The sequence below is a fragment of the Macaca thibetana genome, chromosome 3 (assembly GCF_024542745.1).
Source record: "Macaca thibetana thibetana isolate TM-01 chromosome 3, ASM2454274v1, whole genome shotgun sequence".
NCBI lineage: Eukaryota > Metazoa > Chordata > Mammalia > Primates > Cercopithecidae > Macaca > Macaca thibetana.
In genome coordinates, this window is record NC_065580.1 from 128117581 (window position 1) to 128134301 (window position 16721).

Consider the following 16721-nt stretch of genomic DNA (forward strand, 5'->3'; position numbering starts at 1 on the left):
CATTTTTGTCACACTTCACAAACACCACTCTGTTTTCTGATTCTAAGAGTGTAACTGCTTTATATATATCATACAATCTCCATCTTTTTGTGGCTGGCCCATTTCATTTTGCATAATGTCTTCTAGCTTTGTCTTTATAGTTGTTAAAATATTTCCTGCTTTTTCAATCCTGGGTGATATTCCAATATTTCTGTATTTCAAATTATATCTACTGAGTGGTTTGGTGACAGAAATTTGCATTGTTTTTACTTATGTGCTTTCAGTGACAATGCTACAATAATTATTGGTATGCAAATGATCATATATGTGTAAGTTTATATATGTACTGCATTCTACTTTATTAGTCAACCTTTTTTTACCTTTATGCTCCTACCAAATTGTTTTAATTCTGTAGCTTTGTAATGTGTTTTGAATTCAAGAACTGTAATGCCTTTAACATTGCTTTTTTTTTTTTTCTTTTTTTTTGGGGGGGGAAGATTCTTGGGTACTTTATTGTCTCTTGAGATTTTATATACTTTTGTGGTTCCTGTTTCTATTTCTTCAAAAATGTGATGAGAAATTTTAAAAAACATTGCATTAAATTAGTAGATTACTTTGAGCAGTATGGATATCTTCACAATATTAATTATTTCAACCCTTGAACAAGAGCATACTCAAGAGTGTGTTGTTTAATGTCTATGTATTTGTAAAAGTTTTCAGTTTCTTTTTTTTAGACACAGTCTCACTCTGTCACCCAGGCTGGAGTGCAGTGGTGTGATCTTGGCTCACTGCATCCTCCACCTCCCAGGTTCAAGTGATTCTCCTGCCTCAGCCTCCCGAGCAGCTGGGACTACAGGCGCCCACCACCATGCCCAGCTATTTTTTTTTTTTTTTTTTTTTTTTGTATTTTTAGTAGAGACGGGGTTTCACCGTGTTAGCCAGGATGGTCTCTATCTTCTGACCTCGTGATCCTCCCGCCTTGGCCTCCCTTATAGTCATGAGCTACTGCGCCCAGCCAGTTTTTCAGTTTTTTTCTATTATTGTTTTATATTCTCATTTCATTTTTGTCATAGAAAGTAATCCATAAAAATTCAATTTTATAAAATTTGTTAAGACTTCTTATTTGGCCTACCAGGTGGTCTGTCAAGGAGAATGTTCTATAAGCTATTGAAAAGTGTGACATCCTAATGTTCTTGAGAAGTGTTCTCTATGTTTCTGTTAAATATATCTGTTTTTTACTACCTTTGAGTCCTCTTTTCCCTTATATTCTGTCTTTATTTTTATTACAGAAAGTGGGGTATTGAAATATCCTACTATAATTATGTTGCTCTCTATGTGTTTCTTTTATTCTGTTAATATTTGCTTTATGTGTTTGAAACCATAATGTGAGATACACACACACACAACATACATTGTATATACAAATTTGTCATAGGTTCCTGGTAAATGAATCTATTATTGTTTAATGTTTCTCTTTGGAGTTTTGACTTAAAGTACATTTTATAAAATATGACAGTTTTTGACTTAAGATGTAGCTTGTGTAATTTTTTGGACATCTTTTCTCATTTTGTTAATATTTGTGTAGAATATATACATCCATCATGCCACTTTCAGTCTTGTTTTATAATTAGGTCTCAGCTGACTCTTGTAGAAAATCAAGTTGGATCTTGGTTTTCAAAAATTTTTAATCCCATTATTGAATGTATGTCTTTATTTATTTATTTGGGAAATGGAGTTTTGCTCTTGTTGCCCAGGCTAAAGTGCTGTGGTGTGATCTTGGCTCACTGCAACCTCTGCCTCTGAGGTTCAAGCAATTCTCCTGTCTTAGCTTTCTGAGTAGCTGGGATTACAGGCACCCGCCACTACGCCCAGCTAATTTTTGTATTTTCAGTTGAATCGGGTTTTACCATGTTGGCCAGGCTGGTCTTGAACTCCTGACTTCAGTTGATCCACCTGCCTCAGCTCCCAAAGTGCTGGGATTAAAGGTGTGAGCCACCATGCCTGGCCAAATGTTTGTCTCTTGATTTAATGTGTAGATATTTAAATAAGGTTAATTATGTGTATATTTAAATAATCTTCTGAAACAGAAAGACTTGGTAACCTTATTGTTTAATTTGATTCTTGTATCCTTGTCCCTTGTTTTCTCTCTTTCCTTCTTCCTTTGTGTCTTTTGATTTTTGTATTTATATGCTTTTATTTCTTTCTTACTTGGTTTTGTGTATCTACACAGATATATTCTTTGTGGTTCCTTGGGGATTACATAAAACCTCTACAAGATAAAACAGTATATTATAATCTAGTAAAAAATCAACTTTATTTGCATATGAAAATTCTTATTCATTACATCTGCCCTCAACTTTGTCATTGATGTTGTTAATTATATCTTTATATGTTGTATATTCATTAGCAGGTGTTTATAATAATTTCTGTGCTTTTTTATCTTTCACATTTTAGAGAATAATTAAAAATGCTTTATGCACCATTATGATAATGCTGTGAAATTCTGTTTTCGTGTATGTGCATATCTTTCCCAGAAAGTTATTTATTTATTTTTTTTAGATGGAGTCTTACTCTGTCGCCAGGCTAGAGTGCAGTGGTGTGATCTTGGCCCACTGCAACCTGTTTCCCGGGTTCAAGTGATTCTCCAGCTTCAGCCTCCTGAGTAGCTGGGATTACAGGAATGCACCATCACACCCAGCTAATTTTTGTATTTTTAGTAGAGACAGTGTTTCACCATGTTTGCCAGGATGGTCTCAATCTCTTGGCCTTGTGATCTGCTCTCCTCAGCCTCCCAAAGTGCTGGGATTACAGGCATGAGCCACCGTACCTGGCCAAAAGTCATGTATTTTCATGATTATGTGCCGTTTTCTTGTATCATGTTATTTTCAGTGGAAGGAACTCCTTTCAGCATCTTCGATATGTAGGGCATAGGCAGCACTAAAATACATTTTCAGAATTTTGTTATTTATTTATTTATTTTGAGATGGAGTTTCACTCTTGTTGCCCAGGCTAGAGTGTAGTGGTGTGACCTCGGCTCACTGCAACCTCCACCTCCTGGGTTCAAGCGATTCTTCTTTCTCTTCCCAAGTAACTGGGATTACAGGAGTGTACCACCATGCCTCACTAATTATTTTTTATATTTTTAATATAGATGAGGTTTTACCATGTTGATCAGGCTGATCTCGAACTCCTGACCGCAAGTGACCACTCACCTTGGTCTCCCAATGTGCTGGGATTACAGACATGAGTCATCACACCTAGCCGAATTTTGTTATTTTGGAAGGCGTTTTTCTTTTATTTGGCAGGACAGTTGTTGGTATTCTCACTTGACAGCTATTGTTTTCAGCACTTTGACTGTATCACACTTCCCTTCTGGCCTGATTCACTGGCTATCTTATAAGACTATTATTATAAATGACATATCACTTTCATCTTGCAGTTCCCAAGATTCTCTTGTCTGTTACTTTTGAAATTTTGCTTATATATGTTTATATACGTCTTTGTGTGTATTCTAGTTTGTTTGTTGTCTTTATTTTTACATTAATTTTTCTTTGATATTTTTGGTTTTTTTGTATTGTTACCTCCACAATTTGTTTTTTGCTATTTTTAATAGTTTTGTTGGTGTTCTCATTTTTCTGATTTTCCATAGTTTGTATTCCTATTCACTCACGGAGTATTATTCAATTTATTTTAAATTTTAAAAATTAATTTGTATATTTTTAGTTTTTAATGGTTGCTTTCTGAAAATTGCATAATTTTTGCGGGGCTGTATTGCCCTAATATTTTTTGTACATTGTAATCTTTAATTGAAATTTGTAAATTAAAAACAAGTTGTTTGTCACAATCTTTATAATGTAGCTTTGTCCTGGCATAGTTAGAAACCATTTGTCTCGAATAGTGATTCTGAGAGTCTTTCAGACATGTTCTTAGGATGTGTCTTGTCTGAAATTTTCTAGCTTTTTTTTTTTTTCAGTTAAAAGAGTTTGTTCGTGTTTCTTCTTGATAGTCAGTAATCACTTGCTACAACTGTTACCTGTCTGTAGTACTGCAGTCTCTTCACTGCTGTAACATTTACCTTTGATCTCAGCAGACTCAAAATGTCATTCCAAAGTATACCACCATTTCTTTCAGCCTTCTATGTCATGGGAGACAGAAACCAATGTCTGCGAAGGCATGTAGAAGCCAGAAATGAAGATGTATATGTTTGTTATTATTTTTCTTTTCTTTAAAAAAGAAAAACTAGGAGTAGGCAATTTACTTCTAAAGGCACTGTGTTATATTGGGGAACAGAAAGAACTTTGTTGGTAAATAAAACAGACTTGTGTCTTCTCTGTGGCTCTTTGCATTGTGCTCACCTGGGGCACTGCACACCGAACTCATGTATACATTTTCCACAAATGTATTTTGGTCATTATGTTTTTGTTACATTTATGTGTCTATGAAGAAATTAGAGCCTGTGGTATTTTACTATGCAATCTTGCTTATGTAGTTTGTACAATTTTATAGATTAGATTTGTAAAGTATATTTATCTGAGTCTAGCAAGTGCAGTAATTTCTTATTTTGATTTCTTTCAGTAATGTCTTTTCATTTTGCCCAAGACCTTTGGCCAGAGCAGAACATAAAAGATTCTTTCCAAAAAGTGACACTGAGAAGATATGGAAGATGTGAATATGAGAATTTACAGTTAAGAAAAGGCTATAAACATGTGGATGAGTGTATGGGGCACAAAGGAGGTCATAATACAGTTAAACAATGTTTGACAGCTACCCCAAGCAAAATATTCCAATGTAATAAATATATGAAAGTCTTTGATAAATTTTCAAATTCAAATAGATATAAGAGAAGACATACAGGAAACAAGCACTTCAAATGTAAAGAATGTGGCAAATTATTTTGCATTCTTTCACAACTAACTCAGCATAGAAGAATTCATACTAGAGTGAATTCCTACAAATGTGAAGAATGTGGAAAAGCCTTTAACTGGTTCTCAACTCTTACTAAACATAAGAGAATTCATACTGGAGAAAAACCCTACATATATGAAGAATGTGGCAAAGCCTTTAACCAGTCCTCACAACTTACTAGGCATAAGATAATTCATACTGAAGAGAAACCCAGCAAATATGAAGAATGTGGCAAGGCCTTTAAACAGGCCTCACACCTTACTATACATAAAATAATTAATACTGGAGAAAAACCTTACAAATGTGAAGAATGTGACAAAGTCTTTAGCCAGTCCTCACACCTTACCACACAAAAGATACTTCACACTGGCGAGAACCTCTATAAATGTGAAGAATGTGGAAAAGCTTTTAACCTATTCTCAAATCTTACTAACCATAAGAGAATTCATGCTGGGGAGAAACCCTTCAAATGTAAAGAATGTGGCAGAGGGTTTAACATATCCTCAAACCTTAATAAACAGGAGAAAATTCATACTGGAGAGAAACCCGACAAATGTGAAGAATGTGACAAAGCTTTTAACCAGTCCTTAAAACTTACTGCACATAAGAAAATTCTAATGGAAGGGAAACCCTACAAATGTGAAGAATGTGGGAAAGTCTTTAACCAGTTCTCAACTCTTACTAGACATAAGATAATTCATACTGGAGAGAAACCCTACAAATGTAAAGAATGTGGCAAAGCTTTTAACCAATCTTCAAACCTTACTGAACATAAGAAAATTCATACTGCAGAGAAATCCTATAAATGTGAAGAATGTGGCAAAGCTTTTAACCAACACTCAAACCTAATTAACCATAGGAAAATTTATACTGGAGAGAAACCATACAAATGTGAAGAATGTGGAAAAGCTTTTAATCGATCCTCAACCCTTACTAGACATAAGAAAATTCATACTGGAGAGAAACCCTACAAATGTGAAGAATGTGGCAGAGCTTTTAGCCAGTCTTCAAACCTCACTGAACATAAGAAAATTCATACAGGAGAGAAACCCTACAAATGTGAAGAATGTGGCAAAGCTTTTAACCGATTCTCAACCCTTACTAAACATAAGAGAATTCATACTGGAGAAAAACCCTATAAATGTGAAGAATGTGGAAAAGCCTTTAATCAGTCCTATCAACTTACTAGACATAAGGTAATTCATACTAAAGAGAAACTCAACAAATGTGAAGAATTTGGCAAGCCCTTTAAACAGTCCTCACACCTTACTATCCATAAAATTATTCATACTGGAGAGAAACCCTACAGATGTGAAGAACATGGCAAAGTTTTTAACCAGTCCTCACACCTTACTACACAAAAGATAATTCATACTGGAGAGAACCTCTACAAATTTGAAGAACATGGAAAAGCTTTTAACCTATTCTCAAACATTACTAACCATAAGATAATTTATACTGGAGAGAAACCCCACAAATGTGAAGAATGTGGAAAAGCTTATAACCGATACTCAAACCTAACTATACATAAGAGAATTCATACGGGAGAGAAACCTTACCAATGTGCAGAATGTGGCAAAGCCTTTAACTGCTCCTCAACCCTTAATAGACATAAGATAATTCATACTGGAGAGAAACCGTACAAATGTAAAGAATGTGGCAAAGCTTTTAACCTATCCTCAACCCTTACTGCACATAAGAAAATTCATACTGGAGAGAAACCCTATAAATGTGAAGAATGTGGCAAAGCTTTTAACCAATCCTCAAACCTTACTACACATAAGAAAATTCATACTTCAGAGAAACCCTACAAATGTGAAGAATGTGGCAAATCCTTTAACCAGTTCTCATCTCTTAATATACATAAGATAATTCATACTGGAGAGAAACCCTACAAATGTGGAGATTATGGCAAAGCTTTCAACCTATCCTCAAATCTTACTACACATAAGAAAATTCATACTGGAGAGAAGCCCTACAAATGTGAAGAATGTGGCAAAACTTAATTGATCCTAAAAACTTACTACACATAAGAAAATTCATACTGGAGAGAATCTCCACAAATGTGAAGAATGTGTTAAAGCCTTTAACAAGTCTTCAACCTTTTCTACACACAGAAGATATTTTATACTGGTGAGAAATCCTACAAATGTAAAGAATGTGGAAAAGCTTTTAACTAATCTTCAAACCTTACTGAACGTGAGAAAATTCGTACTAGAGAGAATCCTGCAAATGTGTAAAATGTGGCAAAGCCTTTAACTGGTCCTCACTTTTACTAAACATAAGGTAATTCATACTGGAGAGAAGCCATACAAATGAGAAGAATGTGACAATGCCTTTAATCAGTCCTCACACCTTTCTACACTTAAGAAAATTTATACTGGAGAGGCACTCTATAATTGGGAAGAATGTGGCAAAGCTTTTAACCAATCCTCATACCTTACCGTACAGAAATTCATACTGGAGAGAAAGTCTACAATTGTGAAGAATGTTGCAAAGCTTTTAACCTTCCTTAACCCTTACTGCAGATAAGAAAATTCATACTAGAAAGAAACCCTACAAATGTGAAGTCTGTGGCAAAGCTTTTAACTGATTCTCAACTCTTAACTACATGTAAGAGTATTTATACTGGAGAGAAATCCTACAAATGTAAAAAATGTGGCAATGCCTTAACTGGTCCTCACACCTTGCTACACATAAGACAATTTATACTTTGAGAGAAACCCTGCAAATGTGAATAATGTGGCAACACTTTAAACCAATCCTCAAACCTCACTAAACATAATACTGAAAACTTTACAAACCTGAATGATGTGACAATAATTTTGACAACACCTCAAACTTCCTAACATAAATCATACTGGTGAAAAATCCTAGAAATGTGAAAAATGTCACAAAGCCTTTAAATGGTTGTCACACTTGATTGTAGGTAAGATAATCCATACTGAAGAAAACTCCCAGAAGTGTGAAGAATGTGGTGACACTTTTAATAAATGCTCACCCCTTATTGCACAGGAAATCATTTATGCTTCTGAAAGATTGTACAAATACAAGGAATGTGGAAAAGCCATTATTATCTGCTCACATTTTACTCAACATTAGAGAGTACTTAATAAAAACATTACAAATGCAATTTTTGTCAAGAGATCTTTCAGAAAATATAAGCCTTTAAAGTGAAGAAGAGGAGCCAGGTATGCTGGCTCACATCTGTAATGCCAACACTTTGGGAGGCCGAGGTGGGTGGATCACGAGGGCAGGAGTTTGAGACCAGCCTGGCCAACATAGCAAAACCCCATCTCCATTAAAAATTTTACAAAAATTAGCTGCATATGGTGGCACGCCCCTGTAATCCCAGCTACTTGGGAGGCTGAAGCAGAATTGCTCAAACCTGGGAGGCAAAGGTTGCAGTGAGCTGAAGTCACACCACTACACTCCAGCCAAGGCAACAAGAGCAAAAACTTCGTCTCAAAAACAAAACAAAAGTATTCATTAGTATTCATTTTGAAGACAAGCGTTACAAATACGAGAGGGTTTTAGTACCTTTACTTGTATCACAGATATTGTTGTACCCATTTTGTACTAGAGGAAAACCCTGAAGCAGTTGCTCAAACTTTGTTCACCAGAAAATTTATGTTGGAGGAAAACACTGTAAATGTAATGCATTTGGAAAAACGTTTTTAAAAAACTGCAGCTTAGAAAATACCAGAGGCCTCATACTAAAATATATTTTTGCAAGTGCAGTAAATATAAAAATAATTTAATCCAAAATTAAGTCTATGTAAATATCAGAGAATTCACAGTAGAAATATCTAAGGTATTGACACTTCAGACATTGCACTAAATCAGAATGCTGAGTATAGAAAATAATTTAAAGCTAAAGTTGGTAAATAATTTGTATATAACTTTAAAAGTAGAATTTTTTTGTAGATTTATTATTACATTCAAATTATATTTTTTCTTGAAAAATTAGTTTTTGAAAAGCAAATGATGTAATTCAACTCTCAAATTACTTAATGCTCTTCATTCCTATTCACACATGAAAGCATGTGATTAATTTTTCATGCATCAAAGATATGAGAAATCATTTCTGTTAGGTGGGTATTATTTACGACACTTTCTATGAAAGAATAAGGACATTAAAATGTAAGATGTGTGATGAAAACCTGAGTGAAGAAGCTTTTTGTGTTTAACTTATAATACTGAGTGATCCATGAAGTAGGTGTTCAGAGCAATATTCTGCATTATGGTAAAGAATTTTTAATGTTAAAGTTAATTAGTAGTACATCATTTTACTAACCACTTTTATGTGATAAAATTGTGTGTGAAAAATTTTTTGATTATGCATGAACTTAGTTTTTTTATTAAACTTTTTTTTTTTTTAACATGTTAAAACTATTGTGCATTCAATGAAGTGTTTTCATGCCACTGACTTTACCTGTCCTGCATTACTCAAGGGTTTAGGTAAAAGAGGGTAACAATATACTACTTGATAACATAATGGGCTAACATCTCTAGTAATTATTTTTGCTAATGGCTTTAAATTACTAATAAAGAATATTGTTCCCATAGTTTATATTTTTATTGTTTTTAAAATTTAAACTTATTTCACTTAATTTTTGTGGATACATAGTGTATGTATATCTTTATGCCATGTATGGCATATTTTGATACAGGCATATAATTTTATGTATTAATCACTTCAGGGCAAAAGACGATCAACTCCAGTATTTCTCCTTTGTATTACAAACCAATTCTACACTTTCAGATACTTTAGAATGTACAATTGTTACTGACTACAGAGTCATTTTATGGTTGTAATAAAATTACATACAAGTATAAATAAATCATGAGGAAATTCTGAGTTCTGAATAAACATTTAAAAATGTTATATATTTTTCTTTGAACATGTGACCTCTCTGCCTGCAAACATACAGGATTTTAGTTTTGATTTACATACACTTAACTATACACATATATTACTCTAAAACCTTAGGTATAAGAAAATTATGGAGCAAATGAGTGTGTTTGTGTATTAGCTTGTACCTATTTTCAGAAGAAAAGAGCAATATTGGAACAAAACTAATAATTTTTTTTTTTTTTTTGAGCTGGAGTCTTGCTCTGTTGCCCAGGCTGGAGTGTAGTGGCGTGATCTCGGCTCACTGCAAGCTCCACTTCCCAGGTTCAGGCCATTCTCCTGCCTCAGCCTCCCTAGTAGCTGGGACTACAGGCGCCTGGCACCACGCCCAGCTAATTTTTTTGTATTTTTAGTAGAGACGGGGTTTCACCGCGTTAGCCAGGATGGTCTCAATCTCCTGGTCTCGTGATCCGCTTGCCTCGGCCACCCAAAGTGCTGGGATTACAGGCCAAAACTAATAATTTTTAAAAGATGACTAATTTACTAGACGACTGAAAACCTCAAAAATGCTGGAAGCAAATCTGTATCCTCTGCTTTGCATTGAATTCATTTCTGTAAAATCTGGCTTATGATTTAGAATCTCCCCATGCAAAGTTTTTGTTTATAGTTGCCTGATACTCATGCTACACCTATAATTTTCTTGTTACTTATGCTTTTCTCTTTTATAATTTATCAGATATTCATCATATGAGCTGGTCTTGGATTATAAGAATGATTTTTTATAGTTTAGCAGTGTACACAAAATAACTTCTAGATGTGTTTCCAAAATTTGTGTATTACATTTTATTTAGTTAGAACATTCTATTTCTTCTTTCCACTGGAGAATCCTATATAAGCCTACTTTAGTTAGTGTTCTTTTGTCTTATTATAATTGACATAAGTAAATTTATTTATTGAGCCAGTTTGTTCAGGTAAGAACTTGAAAGACTTCATAAGTCATGAAAGTGCTTTTATATATAAATGCAGCAAACAAACATGACATTGCTTATTGTGTAACAGGTGCTCCATAATGAGCCATATGTATTTCTACTGGTGTTAGTTTGTAACTACAAGTCAGAGATGGAAAATATTAATAGTGAAGAAATAACATTGATTTTTCATGTGGAGAGAACTTTTTTTTTCAGGCTGCAAAGCTGAATCTTGCTGAATTTAAAGAGAAATTCTGTTTTTTTTTTTTTAATTTCCTAATTATCTTCAGTTTTGTTTATCTTATTATGTGTCTTCCATGTATTCAACACAATCCTTCTTTTTCTGTGTTACTGCCACAGTTTTCTCACTGTTGTCTTCATGCCATGTCAATTCACATGGTACTTTGTAGGTTTTGATGAGAAAATTGGTATTTTTTAATGCACTGAAAAATTGGTTATAACTAGAGAGTTTGCTTATCAATATAATTTTCAGATTAGTTAAAATAAAAGGCATACCCTGTCCACAGGTGAGAGGATTAAATCAGCATTGTTTTTCTCTGTTTTTAAAAGGAAAATCTTATTAAATTCTTACATAAAGTGTGGCACATATTGTTTGCTAGAAAATATATCTTAGAAATTAAATTTTTGAGAGAGCTAATGGTAAGTGAAGAATTTTAAATTTAATTTTCTATGATACAGCACAGCATACTTTTTTTTTTTTTTTTTGCAGAATCTTATGTTTTAAAGTGTGAATATTCAAGGTTGCAAAATAACGACCTTTGTTGATTCAATATTTGGAATACTACGTCTTTTCTATATTGATAGTACAATTCAGAAAAATTTCTCTTATTTTATATAATTATTTTAATGAGTGAAGTTTAGTCTGCAGTTTTTATTGTTAGTCACCTAACTAGCCAACTTCTTTCTCTTTTCTACTTTCCACTTTCTATTGGAAAACTTTTGGAGATCATGGCAGCTTTTGGATTAAAACGTTTTCTGTTATTTTGCATGCAAGCTTGTTTACTGTGTTAACATAGTAGTTAATCATGAGACCTATAAGAAACACTCTCAGTGTCTTTCATGCCATTACCGTCTGCAATAAATACATGTGTATTTGTTCTGTAAAACATGTTTGGAAGTATATATACATTGTCAAATGCCTAATTTTAGGTCATTAAAGCTTTACCTCACAGAGTTAGCATTTTTGTGGTGAGAGCACATGACATTGCCAGCATTTTCCAAAAATACTAATATATTATTATAATCTATAGTCACCATGCTGTAAAAAAAACCTCCTGAACTTCTTTCTATCCAACTATAGTTACGTATTCTTTGACATCTTTCCACCCCCCCCGCCCCTTTTTTCTAAATACCTTGGCCTCTGGTGGTCACCATTTTACTCTCTACTTCAATGAGATTACATTTTGTTTATGTATTTATGAGACAGAGTCTCACTCTGTCACCCAGGCTAGAGTGCAGTGGTGCGATCTCGGGTCACTGCAACCTCTGCCTCCCAGGTTCAAGTGATTCTCCTGCCTCAGCCTCCTGAGTAGTTGAGATTACAGGTGTTCACGACCACCCCTGGCTAATTTTTTGTATTCTTAGTAGAGACAGGGATTTGCCACGTTGCCCAGACTGGTCTCGAACTCCTGAGCTTAGGCAATCCAACCCCTTGGCTTCCCAAAGTGCTACGATTACAGGCATGAGCCACCGCACTCGGCCGAGATTACGTTTTTTAGAATCCATGTCTAAGTGAAATCATGAAATGATAATCTTTCTGTACTTGGCTCATTTCAACAAATATTATGTTCTCCAGTTTATGTGATTGAAAAAATAGAATTTTCTTTTTTAAAGATGAATAGGATTTATTCCATAGTATGTACCACATTGTCTTTACTCGTTAAATGTTGAACTGTTGATTCCATATTTTGGAAATTGTGAAGAGTGTTGCAAGCCGTATAGAAGTGCAATTATTTCTTCATTCTGATTTCATTTGTTTTGGATATATAAACAATAGTGAAATTGGTGTTTTTTTTGTTTTGTTTTTTTCAAAAGAGTCTAGGTCTGTTGCCAGGCTGGAGTGCAGTGGCGCGATCTTGGCTCATTGCAACCTCCACCTCCTGGGTTCAAGTGATTCTCCTGCCTCAGCCTCCCGAGTAGCTGGGATTGCAGGCATGCACCACCGTGCCCAACTAATTTTTGTATTTTTAGTAGAGACAGGGTTTCACCATGATGGCCAGGATGGTCTCGATCTCCTGACCTCGTGATCCACCCTCCTCGGTCTCCCAAAGTACTAGGATTACAGGCATGAGCCACTGTGCCTGACTGAAATTGCTGTATTATATGGTAGTTTAATTTTAAATTTTTTTAGAAATCTTATTTAGTTTTTTATAATGACTGTCCTCATTCACATTCAAACCAGTGTGCAAGCATATTCCGTTTTCTTCACAACCTATTATCTTTGTAATAAAGTAATTCTCACAGGACTGACTTGATATCTCATAGGGTTTTGGTTTCTTTTCTCTGATAATTGATACTTAGCATTTTTTATATGTCTCTTGGCCATATGTCTGTCTTTTCTTGAACAATATTTAAGCCTTTTGCTCATTTTTAATGGTTATTTGTCTTTTATTGTATAGTCATTTGAGCTTTTTATTTTTTTTTATATTAACCCCTTGTCACATGTGACTTGCAAGCATTTTCTCCTCTTTTTTAGTTGTCTTATCCTGTTGGTCATATCAGATTCTGTGCAGCAGCTTTTTAATTTGAAGTGGTCCGACTCATCTATTTTTTCTTTGATTCCCTGAGATTTTGAGGTTAAGCTAAAGTCACTGCCTAGACCAATGTTATAGGGATTCACTCTATATTTCTCGTAGTAGTTTCAGAGTTTCAAACCTTATGTTTAAGTATCTAATTTATTTTGAGTTGATTTTTATATATGGTGTAATATGGTATCATTTCTCTGCATGTGGATGTAAAGTTTTCTTGACACCATTTGTTGAGGATACTATTTTTTCCCTACGAAATGTTCACCTACATCTATAATTAGTTATCTCTAAATACATGAATATACTTCTGGTCTCACTTTTCTGCTCCATTGGCGTATGTGTCAATACACACAACTACCCATGATTGGATCAGGAAAAAAGAGAAGTCTTGAACAAAGCAAAAATGTATTAAATGTATAATAAAATTGAATTTGTAATAAAAAACCTACAAAATATAACAAGCCCTGGATCAGATGAATTTGCAGCCTAATTTTACCACAAATACAAATATTATCTGGTACTAGTTCTACTGAATGTATTCCAAAAATGAAAATGGGTTTCCTTCCTAACTTGTTATATGAAATCAGTATCATCTTGATACGAAAGTCTAAGACACAACAAAAAAATCTACAGTCCAATATTCCTGGTGAACATTGAAACAAAAATCCTTCCTGAAATATTAGCAAGCTGAGTTCATAAGCAAATCAAAAAGTTATTTTTCCACAATCATGTGAGTATTATTTTATGACTGTGAAGATGTTTCATCATATGCAAGTCAATAAGTGTGATTCACCATGTAAAGATAATTAAACTCATAAGATCAGATCATTATAACAATAGATGCAGAAAAAGCACTCAAGAAAATCCAATATTTGTTAAAAAAAAATCCTCAGCAAACTAGGCATTGAAGAAACATATCTCACAATAATAAGAGCCATCTATGACAAATTCTCAGCCAACATCATACTGAAGAGGTGAAAGCTGTATACATTCTTCATAAGAATAAAAATGAGAATATCCACTCTAAACACTCCTATTCAACATAGTTTTGGAAGTCCTAGCCAGAGCAATTCAACAAGATAAAGAGATAAAAGTTCAACATACCAGAATCTCTGGGACACATTTAAAGCAGTGTGTAGAGGGAAATTTATAGCACTAAATGCCCACAAGAGAAAGCAGGAAAGATCTAAAATTGACACCCTAACATCACAATTAAAAACTAGAGAAGCAAGAGCAAACACATTCAAAAGCTAGCAGAAGGCAATAAATAACTAAGATCAGAGCAGAACTGAAGGAGATAGAGACACAAAAAACCCTTCAAAAAATTCAATGAAACCAGAAGCTGGTTTTTTGAAAAGATCAACAAAATTGATAGACCGCTAACAAGACTAATGCAGAAGAAAAGAGAGAAGAATCAAATAGATGCCATAAAAAAAGATAATGGGGATATCACCACCAACCCCATGGAAATACAAATTACCATCAGAGAATACTATAAACACATCTACACAAATAAGCTAGAAAACCTAGAAGAAATGGATAAATTCCTGAACACTTACACTCTTCCAAGACTAAACAAGGAAGAAGTTGAGTCCCCGAATAGACCATTAACAGGCTCTGAAATTGAGGCAATAATTAATAGCCTACCAACCAAAAAAGTCCAGGACCAGACGGATTCACGGCCAAATTCTACCGGAGGTACAAGGAGGTGTTGCTACCACTCCTTCTGAAACTATTCCAATCAATAGAAAAAGAGGGAATCCTCTCTAACTCATTTTATGAGGCCAGAATCATCCTGATACCAAAGCCTGGCAGAGACACAACAAAAAAAGAGAAGTTTAGAACAATATCCCTGATGAACATCAATGCAAAAATCCTCAATAAAATACTGGCAAACCGAATACAGCAGCACATCACAAACCTTATCCACCATGATCAAGTGGGCTTCATCCCTGGGATGCAAGGCTGGTTCAATATATGCCAATCAATAAACGTAATCCAACACATAAACAGAACCAAAGACAAAACCACATGATTATCTCAATAGATGCAGAAAAGGCCTTTGACAAAATTCAACAGCCCTTCATGCTAAAAACTCTCAATAAATTCGGTACTGATGGAACATATCTCAAAATAATAAGAGCTATTTATGACAAACCCACAGCCAATATACTGAATGGGCAAAAACTGGAAGCATTCCCCATGAAAACTGGCATAAGAGAGGGAGACCCTCTCTCACCACTCCTATTCAACATAGTGTTGGAAGTTCTGGCCAGGGCAATCAGGCAGAAGAAAGAAATAAAGGGTATTCAATTGGGAAAAGAGGAAGTCAAATTGTCCCTGTCTGCAGATGACAAGATTGTATATTTAGAAAATCCCATCATCTCAGCCAAAAATCTTAAGTTGATAAGCAACTTCAGCAAAGTCTCAGGATACAAAATTAATGTGCAAAAATCACAAGCATTCTTATACACCAGTAACAGACAAACAGAGAGCCAAATCATGAATGAACTCCCATTCACAATAGCTTCAAAGAGAATAAAATACCTAGGAATCCATCTTACAAGGGATGTGAAGGACCTCTTCAAGGAGAACTACAAACCACTGCTCAGCAAAATAAAAGAGGACACAAACAAATGGAAGAACATACCATGCTCATGGATAGGAAGACTCAATATTGTGAAAATGGGCATACTGCCCAAGGTAAGTTATAGATTCAATGCCATCCCCATTAAGCTACCAATGACTTTCTTCACAGAATTGGAAAAAACTGCTTTAAAGTTCATATGGAACCAATAAAGAGCCTGCATTGCCAAGACAATCCTAAGCCAAAAGAACAAAGCTGGGGGCATCACGCTACCTGACTTCAAACTATACTACAAGGCTACAGTAACCAAAACAGCATGGTACTGGTACCAAAACAGAGATATAGACCAATGGAACAGAACAGAGCCCTCAGAAATAATACCACACATCTACAACCATCTGATCTTTGACAAATCTGACAAAAACAAGAAATGGGGAAAGGGTTCCCTATTTAATAAATGGTGCTGGAAAAATTGGCTAACCATAAGTAGAAAGCTGAAACTGGATCCTTACTCCTTATATGAAAATTAATTCAAGATGGATTAGAGACTTAAATGTTAGACCTAAAACCATAAAAACCCTAGAAGAAAACCTAGGGAATACCATTCAAGACATAGACATGGGCAAGGACTTCATGTCTAAAACACCAAAAGCAATGGC

General features: G+C 34.6%; 2 protein-coding genes across 6 annotated transcripts in view; one reads left to right on the top strand and one right to left on the bottom strand.

Moving 5' to 3' along the window:
• Positions 1-15963, top strand: part of ZNF107 (zinc finger protein 107) — a 49634-nt gene extending 33671 nt beyond the window's left edge. For all 5 annotated transcript variants that reach the window (XM_050783485.1, XM_050783484.1, XM_050783482.1 and 2 more), the window contains one exon: positions 4555-15963. In XM_050783485.1, the coding sequence (XP_050639442.1) occupies positions 4555-6890 (2336 nt within the window). In that variant the 3' untranslated portion in view covers positions 6891-15963. The remainder of the gene's footprint in view (positions 1-4554) is intronic.
• The window catches only part of LOC126950211 (zinc finger protein 680), a 473756-nt gene that overhangs the window by 203066 nt on the left and 253969 nt on the right, over positions 1-16721 (bottom strand). The gene's annotated exons all lie outside the window — the stretch shown is intronic.